Here is a 22,150-nt window from a genome sequence, read left to right as displayed (position 1 = left end):
ATATAGTATATTATATGTAAGTATAGTGTATATATAGTATATAGTATATACTATACATATCTATAATATATATATAATATATATTAGATCTATCTATCTATCTATATATATTGTTTTCTAAAGCAGCAGCCATCCCTCTTCTGCCTCCAAGATTTAAGAATGCCATTCAGGCCTTTCTGAAGCCAGCATCCTATTGGAGGCAGGCTCTCTGGGGGCAGCAAGGGTTACTGTGTGTCAACAACGTGCATTTCTAATAGTTTCAAGGTTTCAAATCCCCACTGGATGGCTGACTGCAAGTGAGGGGCTACCTAGTCCATACTAGCCCAAGCTGCTGCTTTCTAGCCAGCCTTGAATGTTGGGATAGGCTCATGTTTGTCTAGGGTTGTGCAGGGAGGGCTAGGTGGTAGAGAGCCCGAGTGTTCTACGAGTTGATGAGGAATTGTGTGACAGGATGGGAATGGGATACTTCTCTTGGCCAGCCACAGCCATTCTTCTCACATCCACCCATAGTCTTAGAGTCACCCAAGCACTGAAGCCCTTCGGCCTAGGACATGTTCTGGCCAGTGAACAATGTATCAGCCAGGGTCCTGTCCTAGCAGAACCAGAATTCAACTTGAAGGATTCCAATGAAGAGACTTTAATGAAGGGACCGTTACAGAAGTGTGAACAGGGAATCTGCCAAGGAACCTCAGCATCACAGGCACCCTCCACCCTCAAGACCCTGTCTTTGCTGTCTCTTTATCTACCACTGGCTGAATCCTTCGTCTCACTCTGGTCTTTGTTATGATGCCACTCTCTCAAAGAACACTGTGACTGCTCCTCCTCAGCACTCCCTCCTCCCCACTGAACTTTGTTATATCACTTAACATCAACCAATATTTGCATATTTATTTATGTGTTTATTGTCTGCCTCTATCCACTAGAATGTGAGCAGAGATTTTTGTCTGTTGTGTTCATTGCTATATCCCAGCACTTAGAACATTGCCTAGCCCAAGGAAGATGCTCAGTAAGTATTCGCTGAATGAATTAATAGATGAATGAAGACTAACTGGACTTATTAGAACACATAGAGAAAATGATCCAATGGTGACATCTGATCCCTCTTTCTTACTTCAATTTGTTAATCACTCCTTTAGGTGAAGCCACTTGAAATGCAAAAGGCTTTCATTTGGCCACAAGAGGGTGATATTGGCCAGTTTTTCATTTTATAGACACCTTGTTCTGAGACCATTCATTCTCTTCTTCCCCAGACCTCAGAAAGAAAACCCGAGACCGGGCCGTGTCTACAGCCAAAGTAAACAGTGTTTTCTTCTGCCCAGACGCTTCCAAGTGAAATTCAATTAAAACCTACATCAATAAAGGTTTCTAAAGGAGAGAAGGTCACTAGAAAGTAAGAGTGTAGGGAATGTGTAGGCAGAAGAAACAGGCAAAGAAAGGCATCTCCACCACTTTGGTAACCATGGAGATGCCACCAGCAGGCCAGATGACCTCATGTTTTGTGCCACATTCTTCTACTTCCCTTCCCTCTGCACCATCCAGGCTCCGTTTGGCTGTCCCTGCAAAATTGTGAACTTTCACAATACAGGGTCTAGGCTCCTGGTTCCAATTGTGACCCCCCAAGTGTTCAGGGAAAGAAATACAGTTTACTCAAGGAATCAGTCCCTCTTTTACTAAGTCCTACTTTGTGAAGATACGTGTGAAGGGAACATGTGGGAGGATACAGAAATAAAGGGGCCACCAGCCCCGAGGTCAAGGCACACAATGATGACACTATGAGGCAGAAGTGGACAGGGCAGTATGGGATGCCCAGAGAAGGTGTCAGGAGCATCTGGAAGGCAAGAGAGGCTGTCTTTGGTGAGAAGGGGTCAGAGGCAGCTGTATGGGAGTGAGGACATTTGAACTGGGATAGAAGGATAGGTAGGTACAAATTTGTGTTCGGCTGTATCTCAAGCACTTTCTGGTTTTATACACTGCTTTTAATTGCACTTGAATTTTAGGATACTTTTCTTCTCATTTATGAATGAGTAACCACCTGTTTAAATGAAATAGGTCAGTTTTTTTCCCCACATCTTAATCTTATAAGATATAGCATAATATAAAATAAAATAAGCTTGTAGGGGAGATAATGTGTTGTTAAAACAGGAGAAGGAGAAATCTTTGTATCCACCCCAGTGGTTCCTAAATTGGGCGCCCTTATGTACATCCCAAAGAGACTGGAGAATCTAACAAATGAGCACATTATTATTATTATTATTATTGAGACATCTCACTCTTGTTGCCCAGGCTGGAGTGCAGTGGCGCGATCTCGGCTCACTGCAACCTCCGCCTCCCCATTTCAAACAATTCTCCCGCCTCAGCCTCCCGAGTAGCTGGGATTACAGGCGTGCACCACCACGCCCGGGTAAGTATATGATTGTTTAAGTTTTTAAAAATATGGAGCAGAGAATGGAAGTCCTGAGGGGAGTTTTTATTATCTCGCCTTAAGTGCAGCTTTTCTCTTTTTTTTTTTTTTGAGACGGAGTCTCACTCTGTCGCCCAGGCTGGAGTGCAGTGGCCGGATCTCAGCTCACTGCAAGCTCTGCCTCCCGGGTTTACGCCATTCTCCTGCCTCAGCCTCCCGAGTAGCTGGGACTACAGGCGCCCGCCACCTCGCCCAGCTAGTTTTTTTTTGTATTTTTTAGTAGAGATGGGGTTTCACCGTGTTAGCCAGGATGGTCTCGATCTCCTGACCTCGTGATCCGCCCGTCTCGGCCTCCCAAAGTGCTGGGATTACAGGCTTGAGCCACCGCGCCCGGCAAGTGCAACTTTTCTCAACGGCCAAGGGTGGAATCTGCGAATACCTAGTGAGGGGTCCCGGGACTCACAGACTAAATTCACAGACCAACACTGTGGACTCTCCTCAAACATATTTATTTGAAAGGGAGACATTCCAGAGGGAAAGCAGGGAAAGAACAAAATGAAAAACTCAGATGTCATGTAGCAGCTCTGAGTCAAAGGCTTCCACATCCTTCCTGGCCATCCCCAACATGGGGCTACAGCCACGGCCCCTCCACTCAGGTGTGGGGTGATGCCCCCAGGTCACCCCAGACTAGTGTGGTAGCACTTCTTCCACTGCTAGAGTGAGGAAGGGGCATAAGACCTTCCTCAGCCTCTCCAAGGTGCCCCTGCTCAGCACCAGGGGCAGGACATCCACGAAAAGATCTGGGTTTATGTACTGCAGGTGGAAAAACACATAAGCCAGCAACCTAATGAAGACTAGGGCCATGAAGATGAGATACTGGAAATGCCTGCAAAGAGATGTTCATTATTTGCATGAGAAAAAAGACATCCTGAGGTCAAGCAGTGAAAGGCAAACCTCACAGTCATAAATGGCTGGTGAATTGCTTTCTTCAGGCAAAGTTGATAAGGGAAAGTAGGGAATGGGGACACAGGGTAAGAGTAGGGAAGAGGCAAATGCAGAAAAAGAGTGATGTCACAGTTAGAAATTGAATACAACCCTCCTGACATTCAGTCTATGCAACAGCATAGTCCTCCTGACATTTTCTATGTAGAAAAGTTAGAGGTATGAAAGAAGACTTTCCGGGTACTGTGTACGGGACAGGCCTTTCGAGGGTTGTCAGAAAATGTTTAGGACCATCACTTGTGAGCCTTGTGTCCAGTGGTTCTTTCCAGGTCCTCTATAATGGGCAGTTTTAGAATTTGAAATAAGATTTAGCCATCGGTGACATTAACATCCAGGAAAAATGATGAGGATTAGCTTTTTTCTAAACAGGTACTAAAGCAAACCAATAAAAAGGGCTTTGTCTGTCTGTCTCTCTCTCTCTCTCTCTCTCCTCTCTCTCTCTCTCTCTGTGTGTGTGTGTGTGTGTGTGTGTGTGTTGTGTGCATTCAAGAAAATCCTACTCTGGCAACAGGTCTAAGACCTTCAACTATTTTGAAATATCGTAAATTGCGGCTTTTTATTAAAGTGCCACTTGAAGCCTTTCAGGGTCAATCTTCTTATTTCAAAAACTAAAAAACCAAAGGCACAGAGAGTTCAAGGATCTTTTTCTAAAATTTCTAAGCCTGAAGATAACTAAGAAAATTAATGCATCCTAAACTTTCTTCCCAGCAAGGAATATCACATAGGAAATCAAGTTCAGGGCTTGAAAAATGGAAAGGGCTCTACCTAGGATCGTAAGAATGAAAATTAAAAGTTAAATGCAACCTACATCTTTATCCCAAATTTCTCAGAAAGAGCCACACATTTCTCCAGCTATTTATAACTGTTGTTTAACTCTGGTGTTATAATTCTGCACTGAGAAAAGTAAGAATGGTTGGGAGAAATTTGGGGCTGCCTTGTGTATTCTGATCACTGGATGATGTGTTTATCCTTGTTCTTTTGGCCCTCATCAGGTAATGCACAGAGTGAAATGTGGCCTAGGCTAGGTAAAGGCAAGCTTCTTCCACTTACTTGTACCAACAGATTCTCTCCTGTTTCTTAATGGAGGTCTTCTCCTGTGGGAAGCAATGAGAAATCACAGCTATGGCTTTTCATGTGTTCACAGGGAGGCAGAAGAGCAGAGACCCTGGAGTCAGGATGCCTGGGTTTGAATTCTACCTCTGCCACCTCCTAGCTTCTGTGGTGTGGAGTAGGCACTAAACCTCATTATTTCCTAATTACAGGATTATTAAAAAGGAGGGAAAGAGAGGGAGAACCTAGGTGAGGGAGGGGATAGAGGCAAACCCAGGTTTGGAATAGGAAAAACTTGCCATGTTTCTTTGGGTAGTGTCCACCAAAATTGACCCAGGTTTCACTATTTGAGAGAAGTCATTCTGGGCTTTGGATCTGGATAAGAGATCAGAGCCAAGAATTAGGTAACATAATCTGAGAGGCTGATGAAAGGTGCTTTCCTAAGTTATGTGACATCCTAGACTCTTGGTAACATTCACAATGCTCAACATTTAAAATCCATAATTGCTCAACTTATAAAGAGCCAGGAAGACGTGATTCATTCTTAAAAGAAAGACAATCAATGAAAACTAAGCTGGATAGAACCCTGACGTTGGATTCAGACTGCAGTTTGTGTCTTGGCAGCAGCTCAGTGTCAGGTCTGGTCTTATGTCCTGAGTTGGGCTGCTCACACATCGCCCTGAGCATGCATGGTTGGGAAGTCCAGTCAGAGATTCAGGTACAGTTCAGACACAGATTTAGGAATTCCCCATGTCTGACTCTCTACTTTTTCCCCAGTATCTTTGGCTGCCTCAAACTCTCTATTCCATATTTTGTTACTCCAAAGAGACTATAGGTTTTCTCTGCTGGTGCATCTGACACACCCAGTTTGGTCTTTCTTCAGGCTAGAAGCTATAGAAACGGGGAAATAATGCCCATGATTCTCTTTTTCCAAGTGCCGGATCCCTTCGAGAATCTGCTTGCTTTTATTCACTCGCCAATACCTTCTGTTCATTGTTTGTTCATTTGTTTTGCTGTCCTAAGTTTCGCTTTCTGCAATAGGATTGAGTCCATTAATGGAAATGCCTATAAATAACACCAGCAAATAATGCCTGCAAATGCTTGCAAATAATTCAATAAAGCAAGAAAAAGAAATAAAAAGTTAAAGACTGAAAAGGAAAAAATACAATTGTTATTATTTATAGTTGAGAAGCTAAAAGAAATTTTTAGAATAGGTGAATTTAGCAAGACTAATGATACAAGTTCAAAATATAGAAACCAATTGTATTTCTATGCATTAACAGTAATCAATTAAAAAATCAAGTCTGGGCATGTTGGCTTACACCTGTAATCCTAGCACTTTGGGAGGCCAAGGCAGGAGGATCGCTTAAGTCTAGGAGTTTGAGACCAGCCTGAGCAACATAGTGGGACCCTGTCTCTATTTTATTTAATTTTATTATTTTATTTATATTTTTTGAGATGGAATCTTGCTCTGTCACCGAGGCTGGAGTGCAGTGGCATAATCTTGGCTCACCGCAACCTCTGCCTCCTTGGTTCAAGCAATTCTCCTGCCTAAGCCTCCCAAGTAGCTAGGACTACAGGCATGCACCACCACACTTGGCTATTTTTTTTTTTTTTTTTTTTTTGTATTTTTAGTAGAGACAGGGTTTCACCATGTTGGTCAGGCTGGTCTTGAACTCCTGACCTGCCTCAGCTTCCTAAAGACCTGGGATTACAGGCATGAGCCACCACCCCTGGGCACCGTCTCTATTTTTTTTAAAAAAAATTAATAAAAAAAGAAAATTAAATTAACACAGCATTCACAGTAGCATTAAAAATATTAAATACCTAGGAATAAATCCAAGGGAAAGTATATAAGTACACCACACAGAAAACTATAAAACATTATTGTGAGAAATTAAAGATCTAAATAAATGGAGGGATAAAGATGTCATGGTGTGTGAAACTATTGTTTATTTTTATTGTTTGTGGTCCAGGCTCTGGTGGTCCAGGCTGGAATATGGTGGTGCAATCATAGCTCACTTTTACCTCAAACTCCTGGACTCAAACAATCCTCCTGCCTCAGCCTCCTGAGTAGCTAGGACTATAGGTACACACAACCATGACCAGCTAATTTGTTTTATTTTTTTTAGAGATAGTGTCTTGCTATGTTGCCCAGGCTGGTCTCCATCTCCTGGCCTCAAGAGAACCTCCCCTCCTAGCCTCCCAAAACGCTGGCATTACAGGCACAAGCCACAGCACCTGGCCCTGGAAAACTATTGTTTAGATACTAATTATCCTCTCACTTTATCTATAGATTCCATGTAGCTCCAATCAACATCTCAGCAAGGTTTTTTGTTTTTGTTTTGGTAGAAGTTGAAAAACCAATTTTAAAATTTATATAGAAATTCAAGGGGCCAAGAAAGCCAAGATAATCATGCAGAATTTAGGCTACCATATCAATACTAATTATAAAGCTACAGTAATTAGTGTAGTTTTGGCACAAGGATAGAAACAGTGACTAATTGTGCAGAATAAAGCATCCAGAAACACTCACACATATATGATCACCAGACATAAAATAAGACACCACTGCAAATGCATAGTCTCTTCAATAAATGGTGCTGGACCAATTGGATAGCTATATGGAAAAAAAACCCCACAAATTTTAATCTCTACCTCACACCACAGAAAAGAAAATAAATTCCAAAAGAACGTAAACCTGAGTAAAAGGTAAATGGTAAAAAATTCTAGGGGAAACCATAGAGAGTAGTTTTATGACCTCAAAAAGGCAGAAAGCAAAAAGAATGGATTGACACATTTCACAGATTAGATTGTTCCCCAAATTAATAACTATTGTTTATCCAAAATGTCATTAAGAAAGTAAAAAAGGAAAGCCACAGAATAGACTATAATACATACATTTGACAAAGGATCTTATGAAAAAAATAAGGAACTCCTACAAATCAATTAGAAAAAGACTAACAATCTCACAGACACAGGCAAAAGACATATCACAAAGAGGACATTCAAATTTTCAAACTGTGTGAAAAGCTATAAAACATCATTATTAATCAGCAATAAAATGCACATAAAATATCATTATTGTTCAGTAATAAAATGTTTTTAAAATCAAAATTGTACATCACTACAGCCTCCTGCCAGACTAGCTAAAATCATAAAGGCTGTAAATACTGAGTGAAAGTAAGAATGAGGAATAACTAGAACTCTTGTACATTTTTTATGGGAGGGGATGTTGGTACAGGCACTTTGGAAAATTGTTCAGCTTATCTAGTAAACCAAAGATGTATATACCCTATGACCTAGAAATTCTATTCCTTGGTATATAACGCAAGAAAAATGAGAGGATACATCCATCAAAAGACATGCACAAGAATGCTTGTAGCAGCATTATTATAAATCTCCAAACTGGAAATAAGCAACATGTTCCTTAACAGTAGAATAGATAAATTGTGCCATATTTCTGTATGTCATATAGAATATAACAAGCCATGAAAAAGAACAAATCATGCAACAATGTGAGTGAGTCTCAGTGAAAGCTAGACACAATCAAGAACATAATACATTTACACAAAGTTCAAGAATGCTTTAAAAAGAAAGAGATAGGCATCTTTGGCAAGATGGCCGAATAGGAACAGCTCCAGTCTCCAACTCCCAGTGCGAGAGACACAGAAGACCAGTGATTTCTGCATTTTCAACTGAGGTACTGGGGTCATCTCACTAGGGAGTGCCGGACAATCGGTGCTGGTCAGCTGCTGCAGCCCGACCAGCGAGAGCTGAAGCAGGGCGAGGCATCGCCTTACCTGGGAAGCGCAAGGGGGAAGGGAATCCCTTTTCCTAGCCAGGGGAACTGAGACACACAACACCTGGAAAATCGGGTAACTCCCACCCCAATACTGTGCTTTAAGCAAACGGGCACACCAGGAGAATATATCCCACACCTGGCCGGGAGGGTCCCACAGCCACGAAGCCTCCCTCATTGCTAGCACAGCAGTCTGCGATCTAACCACAAGGCAGCAGCGAGGCTGGGGGAGGGGCGCCCGCCATTGCTGAGGCTTAAGTAGGTAAACAAAGCCGCTGGGAAGCTCGAACTGGGTGGAGCTCACAGCAGCTCAAGGAAACCTGCCTGTCTCTGTGGACTCCACCTCTGGGGACAGGGCACAGATAAACAACAACAACAAAAAAGCAGCAGAACCTCTGCAGACGCAAATGACTCTGTCTGACAGCTTTGAAGAGAGCAGTGGATCTCCCAACACGGAGGTTGAGATCTGAGAAGGGACAGACTGTCTGCTCAAGTGGGTCCCTGACCCCTGAGTAGCCTAACTGGGAGACATCCCCCACTAGGGGCAGTCTGACACCCCACACCTCACAGGGTGGAGTACACCCCTGAGAGGAAGCTTCCAAAGTAAGAATCAGACAGGTACACTCGCTGTTCAGCAATATTCTATCTTCCGCAAACTCTGCTGCTGACACCCAGGCAAACAGGGTCTGGAGTGGACCTCAAGCAATCTCCAACAGACCTACAGCTGAGGGTCCTGACTGTCAGAAGGAAAACTATCAAACAGGAAGGACACCTATACCAAAACCCCATCAGTACGTCACCATCATAAAAGACCAGAGACAGATAAAACCACAAAGATGGGGAAAAAGCAGGGCAGAAAAGCTGGAAATTCAAAAAATAAGAGCGCATCTCCCCCTGCAAAGGAGCGCAGCCCATCGCCAGCAACAGATCAAAGCTGGTCAGAGAATGACTTTGACGAGATGAGAGAAGAAGGCTTCAGTCCATCAAACTTCGCAGAGCTAAAGGAGGAATTATGTACCCAGTGCAAAGAAACTAAAAATCTTGAAAAAAGAGTGGAAGAATTGACAGCTAGACTAATTAATGCAGAGAAGGTCATAAACGAAATGACAGAGATGAAAACCATGACACGAGAAATACGTGACAAATGCACAAGCTTCAGTAACCGATTCGATCAACTGGAAGAAAGAGTATCAGTGATTGAGGATCAAATGAATGAAATGAAGCGAGAAGAGAAACCAAAAGAAAAAAGAAGAAAAAGAAATGAACAAAGCCTGCAAGAAGTATGGGATTATGTAAAAAGATCAAATCTACATCTGATTGGGGTGCCTGAAAGTGAGGGGGAAAATGGAACCAAGTTGGAAAACACTCTTCACGATATCATCCAGGAGAACTTCCCCAATCTAGTAGGGCAGGCCAACATTCAAATTCAGGAAATACAGAGAACGCCACAAAGATACTCCTCCAGAAGAGCAACTCCAAGACACATAATTGCCAGATTCACCAAAGTTGAAATGAAGGAAAAAATCTTAAGGGCAGCCAGAGAGAAAGGTCGGATTACCCACAAAGGGAAGCCCATCAGACTAACAGCAGATCTCTCAGCAGAAACTCTACAAGCCAGAAGAGAGTGGGGGCCAATATTCAACGTTCTTAAAGAAAAGAATTTTCAACCCAGAATTTCATATCCAGCCAAACTAAGTTTCATCAGTGAAGGAGAAATAAAATCCTTTACAGATAAGCAAATGCTTAGAGATTTTGTCACCACCAGGCCTGCCTTACAAGAGACCCTGAAGGAAGCCCTAAACATGGAAAGGAACAACCGGTTCCAGCCATTGCAAAAACATGCCAAAATGTAAAGACCATCGAGGCTAGGAAGAAACTGCATCAACTAACGAGCAAAATAACCAGTTAATATCATAATGGCAGGATCAAGTTCACACATAACAATATTAACCTTAAATGTTAATGGACTAAATGCTCCAATTAAAAGACACAGACTGGCAAACTGGATAAAGAGTCAAGACCCATCAGTCTGCTGTATTCAGGAGACCCATCTCACATGCAGAGACATACATAGGCTCAAAATAAAGGGATGGAGGAAGATCTACCGAGCAAATGGAGAACAAAAAAATAGCAGGGGTTGCAATCCTAGTCTCTGATAAAACAGACTTTAAACCATCAAAGATCAAAAGAGACAAAGAAGGCCATTACATAATGGTAAAGGGATCAATTCAACAGGAAGAGCTAACTATCCTAAATATATATGCACCCAATACAGGAGCACCCAGATTCATAAAGCAAGTCCTTAGAGACTTACAAAGAGACTTAGACTCCCATACAATAATAATGGGAGACTTCAACACTCCACTGTCAACATTAGACAGATCAATGAGACAGAAAGTTAACAAGGATATCCAGGAATTGAACTCATCTCTGCACCAAGCGGACCTAATAGACATCTATAGAACTCTCCACCCCAAATCAACAGAATATACATTCTTCTCAGCACCACATCACACTTATTCCAAAATTGACCACATAATTGGAAGTAAAGCACTCCTCAGCAAATGTAAAAGAACAGAAATTATAACAAACTGTCTCTCAGACCACAGTGCAATCAAACTAGAACTCAGGACTAAGAAACTCAATCAAAACCGCTCAACTACATGGAAACTGAACAACCTGCTCCTGAATGACTACTGGGTACATAACGAAATGAAAGCAGAAATAAAGATGTTCTTTGAAACCAATGAGAACAAAGATACAACATACCAGAATCTCTGGGACACATTTAAAGCAGTGTGTAGAGGGAAATTTATAGCACTAAATGCCCACAAGAGAAAGCAGGAAAGATCTAAAATTGACACTCTAACATCACAATTAAAAGAACTAGAGAAGCAAGAGCAAACACATTCAAAAGCTAGCAGAAGGCAAGAAATAAGATCAGAGCAGAACTGAAGGAGATTGAGACACAAAAAACCCTCCAAAAAATCAATGAATCCAGGAGTTGGTTTTTTGAAAAGATCAACAAAATTGACAGACCACTAGCAAGACTAATAAAGAAGAAAAGAGAGAGGAATCAAATAGACGCAATAAAAAATGATAAAGGGGATATCACCACCGACCCCACAGAAATACAAGCTACCATCAGAGAATACTATAAACACCTCTACGCAAATCAACTAGAAAATCTAGAAGAAATGGATAATTTCCTGGACCTTACACTCTCCCAAGACTAAACCAGGAAGAAGTTGAATCCCTGAATAGACCAATAGCAGGCTCTGAAATTGAGGCAATAATTAATAGCCTACCCACCAAAAAAAGTCCAGGACCAGATGGATTCACAGCTGAATTCTACCAGAGGTACAAGGAGGAGCTGGTACCATTCCGTCTGAAACTATTCCAATCAATAGAAAAAGAGGGAATCCTCCCTAACTCATTTTATGAGGCCAACATCATCCTGATACCAAAGCCTGGCAGAGACACAACAAAAAAAGAATTTTAGACCAATATCCCTGATGAACATCGATGCAAAAATCCTCAATAAAATACTGGCAAACCGGATTCAGCAGCACATCAAAAAGCTTATCCACCATGATCAAGTGGGCTTCATCCCTGGGATGCAAGGCTGGTTCAACATTCGCAAATCAATAAACGTAATCCAGCATATAAACAGAACCAAAGACAAGAACCACATGATTATCTCAATAGATGCAGAAAAGGCTTTTGACAAAATTCAACAGCCCTTCATGCTAAAAATGCTCAATAAATTCAGTATTGATGGAACGTACCTCAAAATAATAAGAGCTATTTATGACAAACCCACAGCCAATATCATACTGAATGGGCAAAAACTGGAAAAATTCCCTTTGAAAACTGGCACAAGACAGGGATGCCCTCTCTCACCACTTCTATTCAACATAGTGTTGGAAGTTCTGGCTAGGGCAATCAGGCAAGAGAAAGAAATCAAGGGTATCCAGTTAGGAAAAGAAGAAGTCAAATTGTCCCTGTTTGCAGATGACATGATTGTATATTTAGAAAACCCCATTGTCTCAGCCCAAAATCTCCTTAAGCTGATAAGCAACTTCAGCAAAGTCTCAGGATACAAAATTAATGTGCAAAAATCACAAGCATTCTTATACACCAGTAACAGACAAACAGAGAGCCAAATCAGGAATGAACTTCCATTCACAATTGCTTCAAAGACAATAAAATACCTAGGAATCCAAGTTACAAGGGATGTAAAGGACCTCTTCAAGGAGAACTACAAACCACTGCTCAGTGAAATCGAAGAGGACACAAACAAATGGAAAAACATACCATGCTCATGGATAGGAAGAATCAATATCGTGAAAATGGCCATACTGCCCAAGGTTATTTATAGATTCAATGCCATCCCCATCAAGCTACCAATGAGTTTCTTCACAGAATTGGAAAAAACTGCTTTAAAGTTCATATGGAACCAAAAAGGAGCCCGCATTGCCAAGACAATCCTAAGTCAAAAGGACAAAGCTGGAGGCGTCACGCTACCTGACTTCAAACTATACTACAAGGCTACAGTAACCAAAACAGCATGGTACTGGTACCAAAACAGAGATATAGACCAATGGAACAGAACAGAGTCCTCAGAAATAATACCACACATCTACAGCCATCTGATCTTTGACAAACCTGAGAGAAACAAGAAATGGGGAAAGGATTCCCTATTTAATAAATGGTGCTGGGAAAATTGGCTAGCCATAAGTAGAAAGCTGAAACTGGATCATTTCCTTACTCCTTATATGAAGATTAATTCAAGATGGATTAGAGACAAATGTTAGACCTAACACCATAAAAACCCTAGAAGAAAATCTAGGTAGTACCATTCAGGACATAGGCATGGGCAAGGACTTCATGTCTAAAACACCAAAAGCAACGGCAGCAAAAGCCAAAATTGACAAATGGGATCTAATTAAACTAAAGAGCTTCTGCACAGCAAAAGAAACTACCATAGAGTGAACAGGCAACCTACAGAATGGGAGAAAATTTTTGCAACCTACTCATCTGACAAAGGGCTAATATCCAGAATCTACAAAGAACTCAAACAAATATACAAGAAAAAAACAAACAACCCCATCAAAAAGTGGGGAAAGGATATGAACAGACATTTCTCAAAAGAAGACATTCATACAGCCAACAGACACATGAAAAAATGCTCATCATCACTGGCCATCAGAGAAATGCAAATCAAAACCACAATGAGATACCATCTCACACCAGTCAGAATGGCAATCATTAAGAAGTCAGGAAACAACAGGTGTTGGAGAGGATGTGGAGAAATAGGAACACTTTTACACTGTTGGTGGGATTGTAAACTAGTTCAACCATTATGGAAAACAGTATGGCAATTTCTCAAGGATCTAGAACTAGATGTACCATATGACCCAGCCATCCCACTACTGGGTATATACCCAAAGGATTATAAATTATTCTACTACAAAGACACATGCACACGTATGTTTATTGCGGCACTATTCACAATAGCAAAGACTTGGAATCAACCCAAATGTCCATCTGTGACAGACTGGATTAAGAAAATGTGGCACATATACACCGTGGAATACTATGCAGCCATAAAAAAGGATGAGTTTGCGTCCTTTGTAGGGACATGGATGCAGCTGGAAACCGTCATTCTTAGCAAATTGTCACAAGAAGAGAAAACCAAACACTGCATGTTCTCACTCATAGGTGGGAACTGAACAATGAGATCACTTGGACTCGGGAAGGGGAACATCACACCCTGGGGCCTATCATGGGGAGGGGGGAGGGGGGAGGGATTGCATTGGGAGTTATACATGATATAAATGATGAATTGATGGGTGCTGATGAGTTGATGGGTGCAGCACACCAACATGGCACAAGTATACATATGTAACAAACCTGCACGTTATGCACATGTACCCTAGAACTTAAAGTATAATAAAAAAATAAATAAACAAAAAAAAGAAATTATGGTTAAAAGTAATGGCAAAAACCGCAATTACTTTTGCACCAGCCTAATAGCATATACAGATATCTGCCATTTTAAAAAGAACATGACAGTGGAAAATCACTTTGGTAAAGTTGTAATAATGTTTCTTTTTTGGTGAAAAGATGATCTACAAAACTCCCTCAGAGCTAATGAAAAACTAGACTATGTTGATGGGACCTATTTATAAATTTGAATATTCCATGGAAAGTTGTATATAAATAAAATAGAATATTTCAAGTCATAAAAAAAAAAAAAAAAAGAAGAGATCGAAATCAGGCGAATGGTTACTTTTCCAGGAGTATTGACTGGGAGGAGGGAACAGGGAGACTTTGGGAATTCAAAATGCTCCATAGCTTGATCTCAGTGGTGTTCTCACATATAAAAATTCACCAAACTATATAAAATTTGTGCACTTTATATATAGTATATAATGCAATTGAAAAGTGTAAATAATTAAAACAAAAGTGTGACAAGTCCTGAGACATACAGTCTATGGAAAGAAAGTATAAAAGGGCATCACTGGGGCCTCTGGTCAGTCTGGTGGACCCGCTGCATCCTGGGAAAGGGGACAGTACACACACATAAAGGAATATTTCTGGGCCCCTAGTCCTCTTTTTACTACATTTCTTACTCTCTGAACATAGCTCCAGATAATTTTCAGGAATGATATGCAACAGAGGACATGTGAAAAGAACATTTGGGCTGGGCACGGTGGCTCATGCCTGTAATCCCAGCACTTTGGGAGTCTGAGGCAGGTGGATTACCTGGGATCAGGGGTTCGAGACCAGCCTGGCTAACATGGTGAAATGCTGTTTCTACTAAAAACACAAAAATTAGTTGAGCACGGTGGCACATGCCTGTAATCCCAGCTATTTGGGAGGCTGAGGCAGGGGAATCATTTGAACCTGGGAGGCGGAGGTGCGGTTAACTGAGATCCCACCGTTGCACTCCAGCCTGGGTGACAAGCGTGAAACTCTGTCTCAAACAAACAATAATAGCAACAACAACAATAACAAAAAAAAAAAAAAAGAGAGAGAGAAGAACATTAAAAAGATACTTTTTTTTTGACAGGAAGTCTCACTCTGTTGCCCAGGCTGGAGTGCAGTGGCATGATCTCGGCTCACGGCAACCTCCACCTCCCGGGTTCAAGGGATTCTCATGCCTCAGCCTCCCAAGTAGCTAGGATTACAGGTGGCCACCACCAGCCTGGCTAATTTTTGTATTTTTTTAGTAGAGACGGGGTTTCACCATGTGGCCAGGATGGTCTCGATCTCCTGACCTCAGGTGATCCACCCGCCTCGGCCTCTCAAAGTGCTGGGATTACAGGCATGAGCCACCGCGCCTGGCCAAAAAGAGACTTTTAAAACACCAATTGCTGAGGGAGGCAAGAGGAAAGCCTGAATGCTGGTGGTTTTCCAGTCAGAACCATGGAGCGGAGGCTGAAAGAGATGACTTGTTGGAGGCCGTTTACACAGTGACACACACTATGCTGAGAAGCACCCCTCCCTGCAAAGACCACCCGGACTGCCGGACTGCCACTGCAGTCCATCAGGGAGGCCGTTTTTCTGAGCTTACATTTCTTTCTCAAGAAGCAGCGCCTCCTTTTCCTCTTTCATCTTCCTCAGAACTTCCTGGTATTTCTTTCCATGAAGTTAAAAAAAAAAAAGTCATAAATGGAAAATGTCCATATTTCATCATGATGTCATTAATAAAAACATTCTGCTAATTATTTTCCAAACAGTGTACTCATCAGTATGCACACACCAGTGGGGGAGGGGTTCTAATAAAAAATACAAAGATATTCATAACCAGAATGGATGTATATGAACAAAAAGAGCTCCCTCCCCTTCAGGTCCCTGCTTGTATTCAAATCCCAATTCTGACGTTTGCTAGCTGTGTTCCCCATTACGAGCTGCGTTCTAACGTCCTGAAACCTCATTATCCCCTTGATCATAACTGTCATGCTCATAGAATTATTGAACAAATTGATTGAGAAAAATACTACATATATGTTGAGTGCTTAGCACAGTACTTGGCACAAAGTAAATCCTTAACAAACGTCCATCTTCTTGTTGCTGTTGTATATAGAGCATTTCTCCTAGTGATACATTCTAGCCTAACGAAAAACCAAGGAACCCATGGCCTTGGAGACATTCTGCCTCTACTCGGACTTCTCCTCCAGACGGGTTGTACCTTTATGTAGTAGACCTGGTCCTTACAGAGCTCAGACACAGATTGGTAGTCACTCTCTGTCTAAAAAGAAAGAAAATTAACAAACCCCATGAGTGAAATCAGAGCCAAACCCAGCCTCCTGCCTGGGGCCCTACCTGGTGCTCTGGCACTTGGCTGGTTACCTAGCAACTCCTGACTTGAAGCAAACAACAATCACATCACAAAGAGGTGATCTCATCGTTAGGCACAGAGTCTGATTTTAAGCAAAGGAAATATTTTGCCCAAGTTGTCATATGCCTGTCAGGTGATATACCAGGGGATGTGGCAAGGCACTTTGGTTTGGAATTCAACAATGGTATTTGACATAGAGGTGTAAGAAATGGTAAAAGCAGGATTTTTAATAGAAGCTTTCTTTCCCTTCAGCTGCATAAGAATGCATAAGAATCAGAAATTCATTTGCAAGATGTTTTTGTACCTCCCCGCCCATGCCTCAACAGATCTGTTTTTAAGACCCTTGGGATTCTCTCCCATTCTATCCCGACAGACCCTCCGTGGAAGAGACACTGCCTCTACCTTGGCCAGCTCCTCCTCTTGCTTTGCACAGGACTCTGTTGACTTCTGTAGTCTTGCCTGTGGAAGACAATGAGTGACAGCAGAAAGTTACTACTAGCATTCTTTTATGGAAGGGAAGTGGGTAATTATCACCATCTTCAGACCAGCAGAGAGCATGATACTAATGGCTATCGTATGTTGAAGACATCTGATAACAATTTAGGGTGGGCACTTGGTATTACCCACCCCCCCACCATTTTACAGATGAGGAAACAAAGGCGCAGAGAAGTATGCAACTTGTTTAAAATTTGCAGAGTGGCAGAGCTGACATTTATGCCTCAGCAGGCCAGTGCCCCATTCAGTGAGCCCAGCCATCCTCCTTCCTCCAGGCCTACTGACCAAAGCTCACAAGCCTCTTCCTCCGACTCATATTTCATGGGGTGTACTGGCATGTCCTCCGAATCACACAGGAAATAAAAGAGAAACCTGGGCCAGGCGTGGTGGCTCACGCCTGTAATCCCAGCACTTTGGGAGACCGAGGCAGGCAGATTCCTTGAACTTAGGAGTTTGAGACCACCCTGGCCAACGTGGTGAACCCCCATCTCTACTGAAAATACAAAAATTAGCCATGTATCGTGGCGTATGCCTGTAGTCCCAGCCGCTCAGGAGGCTGAGGCAGGAGAATTGCTTTAACTCCTGGGAAGCAGAGGTTTGCAGTGAGCTGAGATCTTGCCACTGCACTCCAGCCTGGATGACAGAGTGAGACTCCATCTCAAAAAAAAAAAAAGAAGAAGAAGAAGAAGAAGAGAGAGAGAGACAGAGAGAAACCTGGCTTCTCTTTTTCTCAGAAATGCATAAGACAATGGGGCTCTTGTACAGTTGGCTCAGTTAAATTGCCACACTCACACTCACCACATACACATGCAGAGAGCTTCCTAACAGGGGTTTTCCCCACTACTGGGTGTCCAGTGTAGTCATTCATTCAATATATATTTATTGGGCGTTTGCTATGTGCCAGGCACATAGTTCTAGGCCCTGGGGAAACAAATGAGCAACATAGACAACAATTGATGTTCTCAATAGACTTATCTTCTAGCAGAGGCAAAAGATAATAAAATAAATTTTAAAAAAATAACAAAAAAACAACTTCTTGGGCCTTTGAGCCATGGGTTGGAAAATCAGAAGATCACGGCACATCCCTGTATGATTATGGGAGTCAATATTTTCTTCCTATTGAATATCTATCTCATTTGTGTGTCCTTACTTAAGTAATAAACTTCCAGAGGGCAGGTCCCAGTGGGCATTCAGAACTTGTGTTTTATTGACTGGTGGAAGATGGGGACTCTGGAGCAGTTCCCTCCACTTTGATCCACTGCAGTCATCTCTGCTCTTAGTGTGACTAGTGATGTCATGAATGCCCCACAGGCCATGGGATTACATACACGGAATAAAGGACACTGACTCATCTCTGATAAGTACATAGACATAACCAGTACGTACCCTAGGGGAGTCCTTGAGAGCAATTTCTCACAGGACCAAGAATTGACACACCTCCCAGAAAATCTGTTTGTTTTTTCTACTCACCCTCATTTCCTCCAGGATCTGCTTTGTGGCTTCTTCTTCAAGGTCAATATTTGTAAATAGCTCTGAAATCTAAAATAGCATTCCAAAAATCATGAACTAAGTATGGCACACAGACATGAAAACCTGGGACAGTGGCAGACTAGGGGTCCCAGGTACAGACGGTGGTTACTAATTCGGGCCCTGGGTAGAAGCTTGGCAGAAAAGCATCTCCGTCACTCTGTGCAGGCTGCCTGACTCCATGCAGGCTGGACAGACTTGTCTGTTCCCATCGCCCATGGAAGCAAGGGCACAGCGAGGAGGAGAGGACAGTGAGAAAAGGAAGGGAGAATGGGGCAGAGTGGTGGAAGGAGGGATAAGTCTTTCTCCCTGTACAGCCCTTTAGCCCTCTCACCACAATCTGTAATGCCCAGAGAACAATTGGCAGCTGCAGTGTGGAGGGAGTATGCCACCTTCGCCAGTTACCCCCTCTTCTCCAGTCTCTGTGATTAGAGTTCTGGAAGATAACTCTTATTGAGATTCCTAAGATATGAGGCTTGTTTCCAGGGTGGGCTTTGCTGTGTAGAGAACAGCATTTCCATTAACTTTTATGTATATATTTTCTCATTCTGAATGTGCCTAGCACCCCTCCTGCATGCCACCCACCAGCCTTTCTCTTGTGAAGACACAATGTTCTTAGGGACTCTGGGTCCCTAAAAAACCCAGGGCTCCCCTTACCTTTTCCTGGAGCTCTACCACATTCCTGCTTAGGATTGCATTACTTTTTTCCTGTGGGGAAAAAGGAAGTCAAGGGAAGAAAGTTGCTCTGCTGTCATCTCTCCCTCTTCACCAGGTCACGGAATGATATCTGGGGATTAGTCTATCAAGTCGGAAAAGTGCACTCTGGCTCACACAGCAGATCTGGGAAAAAAGCCTCTTCGGCACCCATACCCAGTGCTTCATTCCCAGAATACTCTCTTAAACAGCCATGATTTTAGATACAGAAGAACTGAACATGGGATGACTTCCTGGGAAAGAGAGCAGCAGAATGCAAACAAATTGCATCCAAGGGTCCTTTTCTAGACCCCTCCTTACCAGCTTTGCTGTCTCCAATTCCAGCTCCCTCAGGGATTTCTCCTGATCATCTATGATATAGTTCAACTCCTCCTCCTCTTTGACTTGTTCTAGTGACAAGGCCAGCTCTCTTTCCAGACTGAAAAATATAAAGTCACCCAGGTGTGGATCAGCCCCTAAGGAAGCTGCCAGGGCCCCAGTTTGAGAAACTACTTCCAAAGTCTCAGGAAGTCGGAGTAACTACCAAATGCAATGGCAATAAAATGTCAACCTCATGTGAACACCTAATGCAAAAATCTATCCATGAAGTATTTTGAGGGCAATGTAGTTCATACTTCAGGATTTAAATAACACACCAAGATTCACCATCAAATAAGTGAAACTTCCTTCTACCTTCTGTATCCCAAGGGACCTGGGGGGAGGAGAGGCCCTTCCCCCACCAACTGCAAAGCCTTACCTTGGAATACTTTCTTCTTTCTCTTTAATCTTTCTAAGGAGAACCTGATTCTCCATATCCAGTTTCTGCAGGTCCTTTTCAAGGTCTGAATTCAGGCAGTCAAGGTTCTGTTTTACGGCTTCTAATGATGGTAATTCTATCATCTGGTACCTACAGAAAATCATCTTTATCACCAACCTCAGGACAGGAAAGCATAGGAGCCCTAAGAAGACGCTCCCCTATAATTTCATTCATTCTCTTATCTTCTGTTGTTAATAGGCCTAACCAGCCTTATTTTGTTTTCCATGACAAATTGATTTCTACACTGTTTTGCATAAAGTAAATTCTGGAGTGGAACCACATTTTAATTTGAAATACTGTAAGTGGCACCCACTAAAACAAAACTTTTATGAAGGAAAAGAAATATTTTTCCTATGAATACTTTAACACACTTGTTTTGAAATATTTTAGATGAAGTATGCAGAATCCAAGCAACACCTCTAAAGCATTTAAAGACCTGCAAGGGAAAGGTTTCTCCTTTTGTTATCTTCTAACCTAGTCAGGCAGGGACATGGGCTGAGTGGAGGCCGGAAGGGAGATTAATCTTTTTCCTGCAAGACTGATTAGCTGTTTGAGACACTAGAGGTCTTTGAAAACCTATTTGAAAGCCTTCATCATTAGTCTGATGAAGAACAGAGAACTGAAGCCAAAGTTTCTTCTCCCTAGGAAGCCTCCCCAGACTTGAGGAGATATGGTCTCACACAGTGGAGCTCTTCCCTACTGGATTGCTGGAGACTCTTCCCGTGGAGCTTCCTCTACTGAACTCTTTTATTATTCCCTTACTTACACATCATCCAGTGGATTCTGTCCAGCGTCTTCCATCATAGCGTTCCTAAAATGTGAACACAACATCCGTTATGGAAAAGCTCCTAACAGCCAATGCAGTAATTGCCCCAGGAAGGAGCAGGTAAAAGCTAGGCCTTGTGTTCAGGCCACACAGAGCCAAGAAGAAACCTAAGCCTCCTACACTCTCACGCTTCCCAGGATCAATTGTAGTATTTTTTACAAGCTAAATTTCAGTAAACCAGATCATATTTTAATTTTAAAATCTCATAAATGAAAATCACGGGAGCACAGCAATCTTTTTGTTTTCAAATTTTTCCACACTTTGGCTCCAGTTTCCTTTTCTCACCTACATTTGTCCCGTCACAAGTAAAGTCGCTAAGGGTACTCGTGTGTGTCTACTGACAAATCCACTGAGTGATAGTTTCCAGCAAGATCTTCAGAGAAACTTTAAAAAATAGTAGAAGAGTTAGAGGGTACCAAAAAGTGGGCTGACTGATTTCTATTAGTTTATTACCACCCTACTTTCGAAAAAGCTCTAGCTATTATAAATGGAGTTGACCCTAAAACAACAGCAGAAACAGCAGCATGGGCAACAGGATACAGCTACTGAAAGGAAGAAACACGTGTCAGGCTTTCAGGCACAGCATATCCTAATCATTGCACTACACAAGTTGAGGACCAAATCCAATCTAAGAACAGCAGAGTACCAAATCTCTATTCTTCTTTCACATTGCATCTTGTCTTCTTTTCTCTTCCTGTTTAAGCTCTTTTGTTTTAATTCCCTTTTCAATTTCTTCTCCTGCCTCCTTCTTTTTTTTATGTTTTAATCACTTTCCCTGGATTTTGCTTTTCTTTCTACGGTCTTTACACACAGCAGTGTGGTGTGATGATGCCCTCTGAGCTCACCGTTCTCTTCCCAGTTGAGATTTCTTCTGCTCCCAACAGAGATTTCCAACTGAACGTCAGAACTATCAGAAAGGGCAATGCCTTACTGAGAGTAAGCACGCATAGCTGGACTTATTATATAATCTCTGGCTGGGCAGGGCAGCGTGTCATAGTGGGTTGGGTGGGTGAGGGTAAGTAGGGGGGCGGGTGGGGCAGCAACAATCCACCTGTGGCATCATTGTGGGCACAATGGGAGCAGAATTCAGCACTTTAGGACGGTCTAGATCTCTTCTGTAGCAACAATAAGATCTGTGAAACAGATTTCTAGGCACAGTTTAAATCTCTTCCAAAGCAGTAATCAGT

The 22,150-nt window shown here is 42.3% G+C and overlaps 1 protein-coding gene across 3 annotated transcripts; it reads right to left on the bottom strand.

The window, feature by feature from the left end:
- Positions 1 to 2,894: 2,894 nt before the first annotated feature.
- On the bottom strand, positions 2,895 to 21,900 carry LOC117069345 (transmembrane and coiled-coil domain-containing protein 5B). Of its 3 annotated transcripts, XM_033187450.1 has the most exons (13): positions 21,809 to 21,900; positions 21,253 to 21,347; positions 20,904 to 20,948; positions 20,078 to 20,227; positions 19,642 to 19,759; positions 19,285 to 19,335; positions 18,571 to 18,639; positions 17,008 to 17,064; positions 16,456 to 16,515; positions 15,838 to 15,902; positions 4,753 to 4,828; positions 4,454 to 4,497; positions 2,895 to 3,287 (listed from the first exon to the last, which is right to left on the bottom strand). In XM_033187450.1, coding segments are annotated over exons 2-13 (936 nt in total). In that variant the 5' UTR covers positions 21,255 to 21,347; positions 21,809 to 21,900; the 3' UTR covers positions 2,895 to 3,088. The 3 variants fall into 3 exon arrangements, with proteins under 3 accessions (XP_033043341.1, XP_033043344.1, XP_033043342.1); XM_033187453.1 differs by lacking the exon at positions 4,753 to 4,828; XM_033187451.1 differs by lacking the exon at positions 21,253 to 21,347.
- Positions 21,901 to 22,150: the final 250 nt, after the last annotated feature.

This window comes from Trachypithecus francoisi, unplaced genomic scaffold (assembly GCF_009764315.1).
Source record: "Trachypithecus francoisi isolate TF-2019V2 unplaced genomic scaffold, Tfra_2.0 Lachesis_group3, whole genome shotgun sequence".
Taxonomy (NCBI): domain Eukaryota; kingdom Metazoa; phylum Chordata; class Mammalia; order Primates; family Cercopithecidae; genus Trachypithecus; species Trachypithecus francoisi.
Note: the sequence above shows the minus strand (reverse complement) of the source record. Positions and strands in the feature narration are given on the sequence as shown.

Bases quoted from the DNA above. Each gene is read 5' to 3' on its own strand.
- LOC117069345 (XM_033187450.1), bottom strand. The intron at 16,516-17,007 runs GTAGAGGCAGTG...CTTTCTTTTTAG, and splicing joins AAGAGGAGGAGCTGGCCAAG to ACAGAGAGTGACTACCAATC. The intron at 15,903-16,455 runs GTACAACCCGTC...CTTCATGGAAAG, and splicing joins ACCAGGTCTACTACATAAAG to AAATACCAGGAAGTTCTGAG.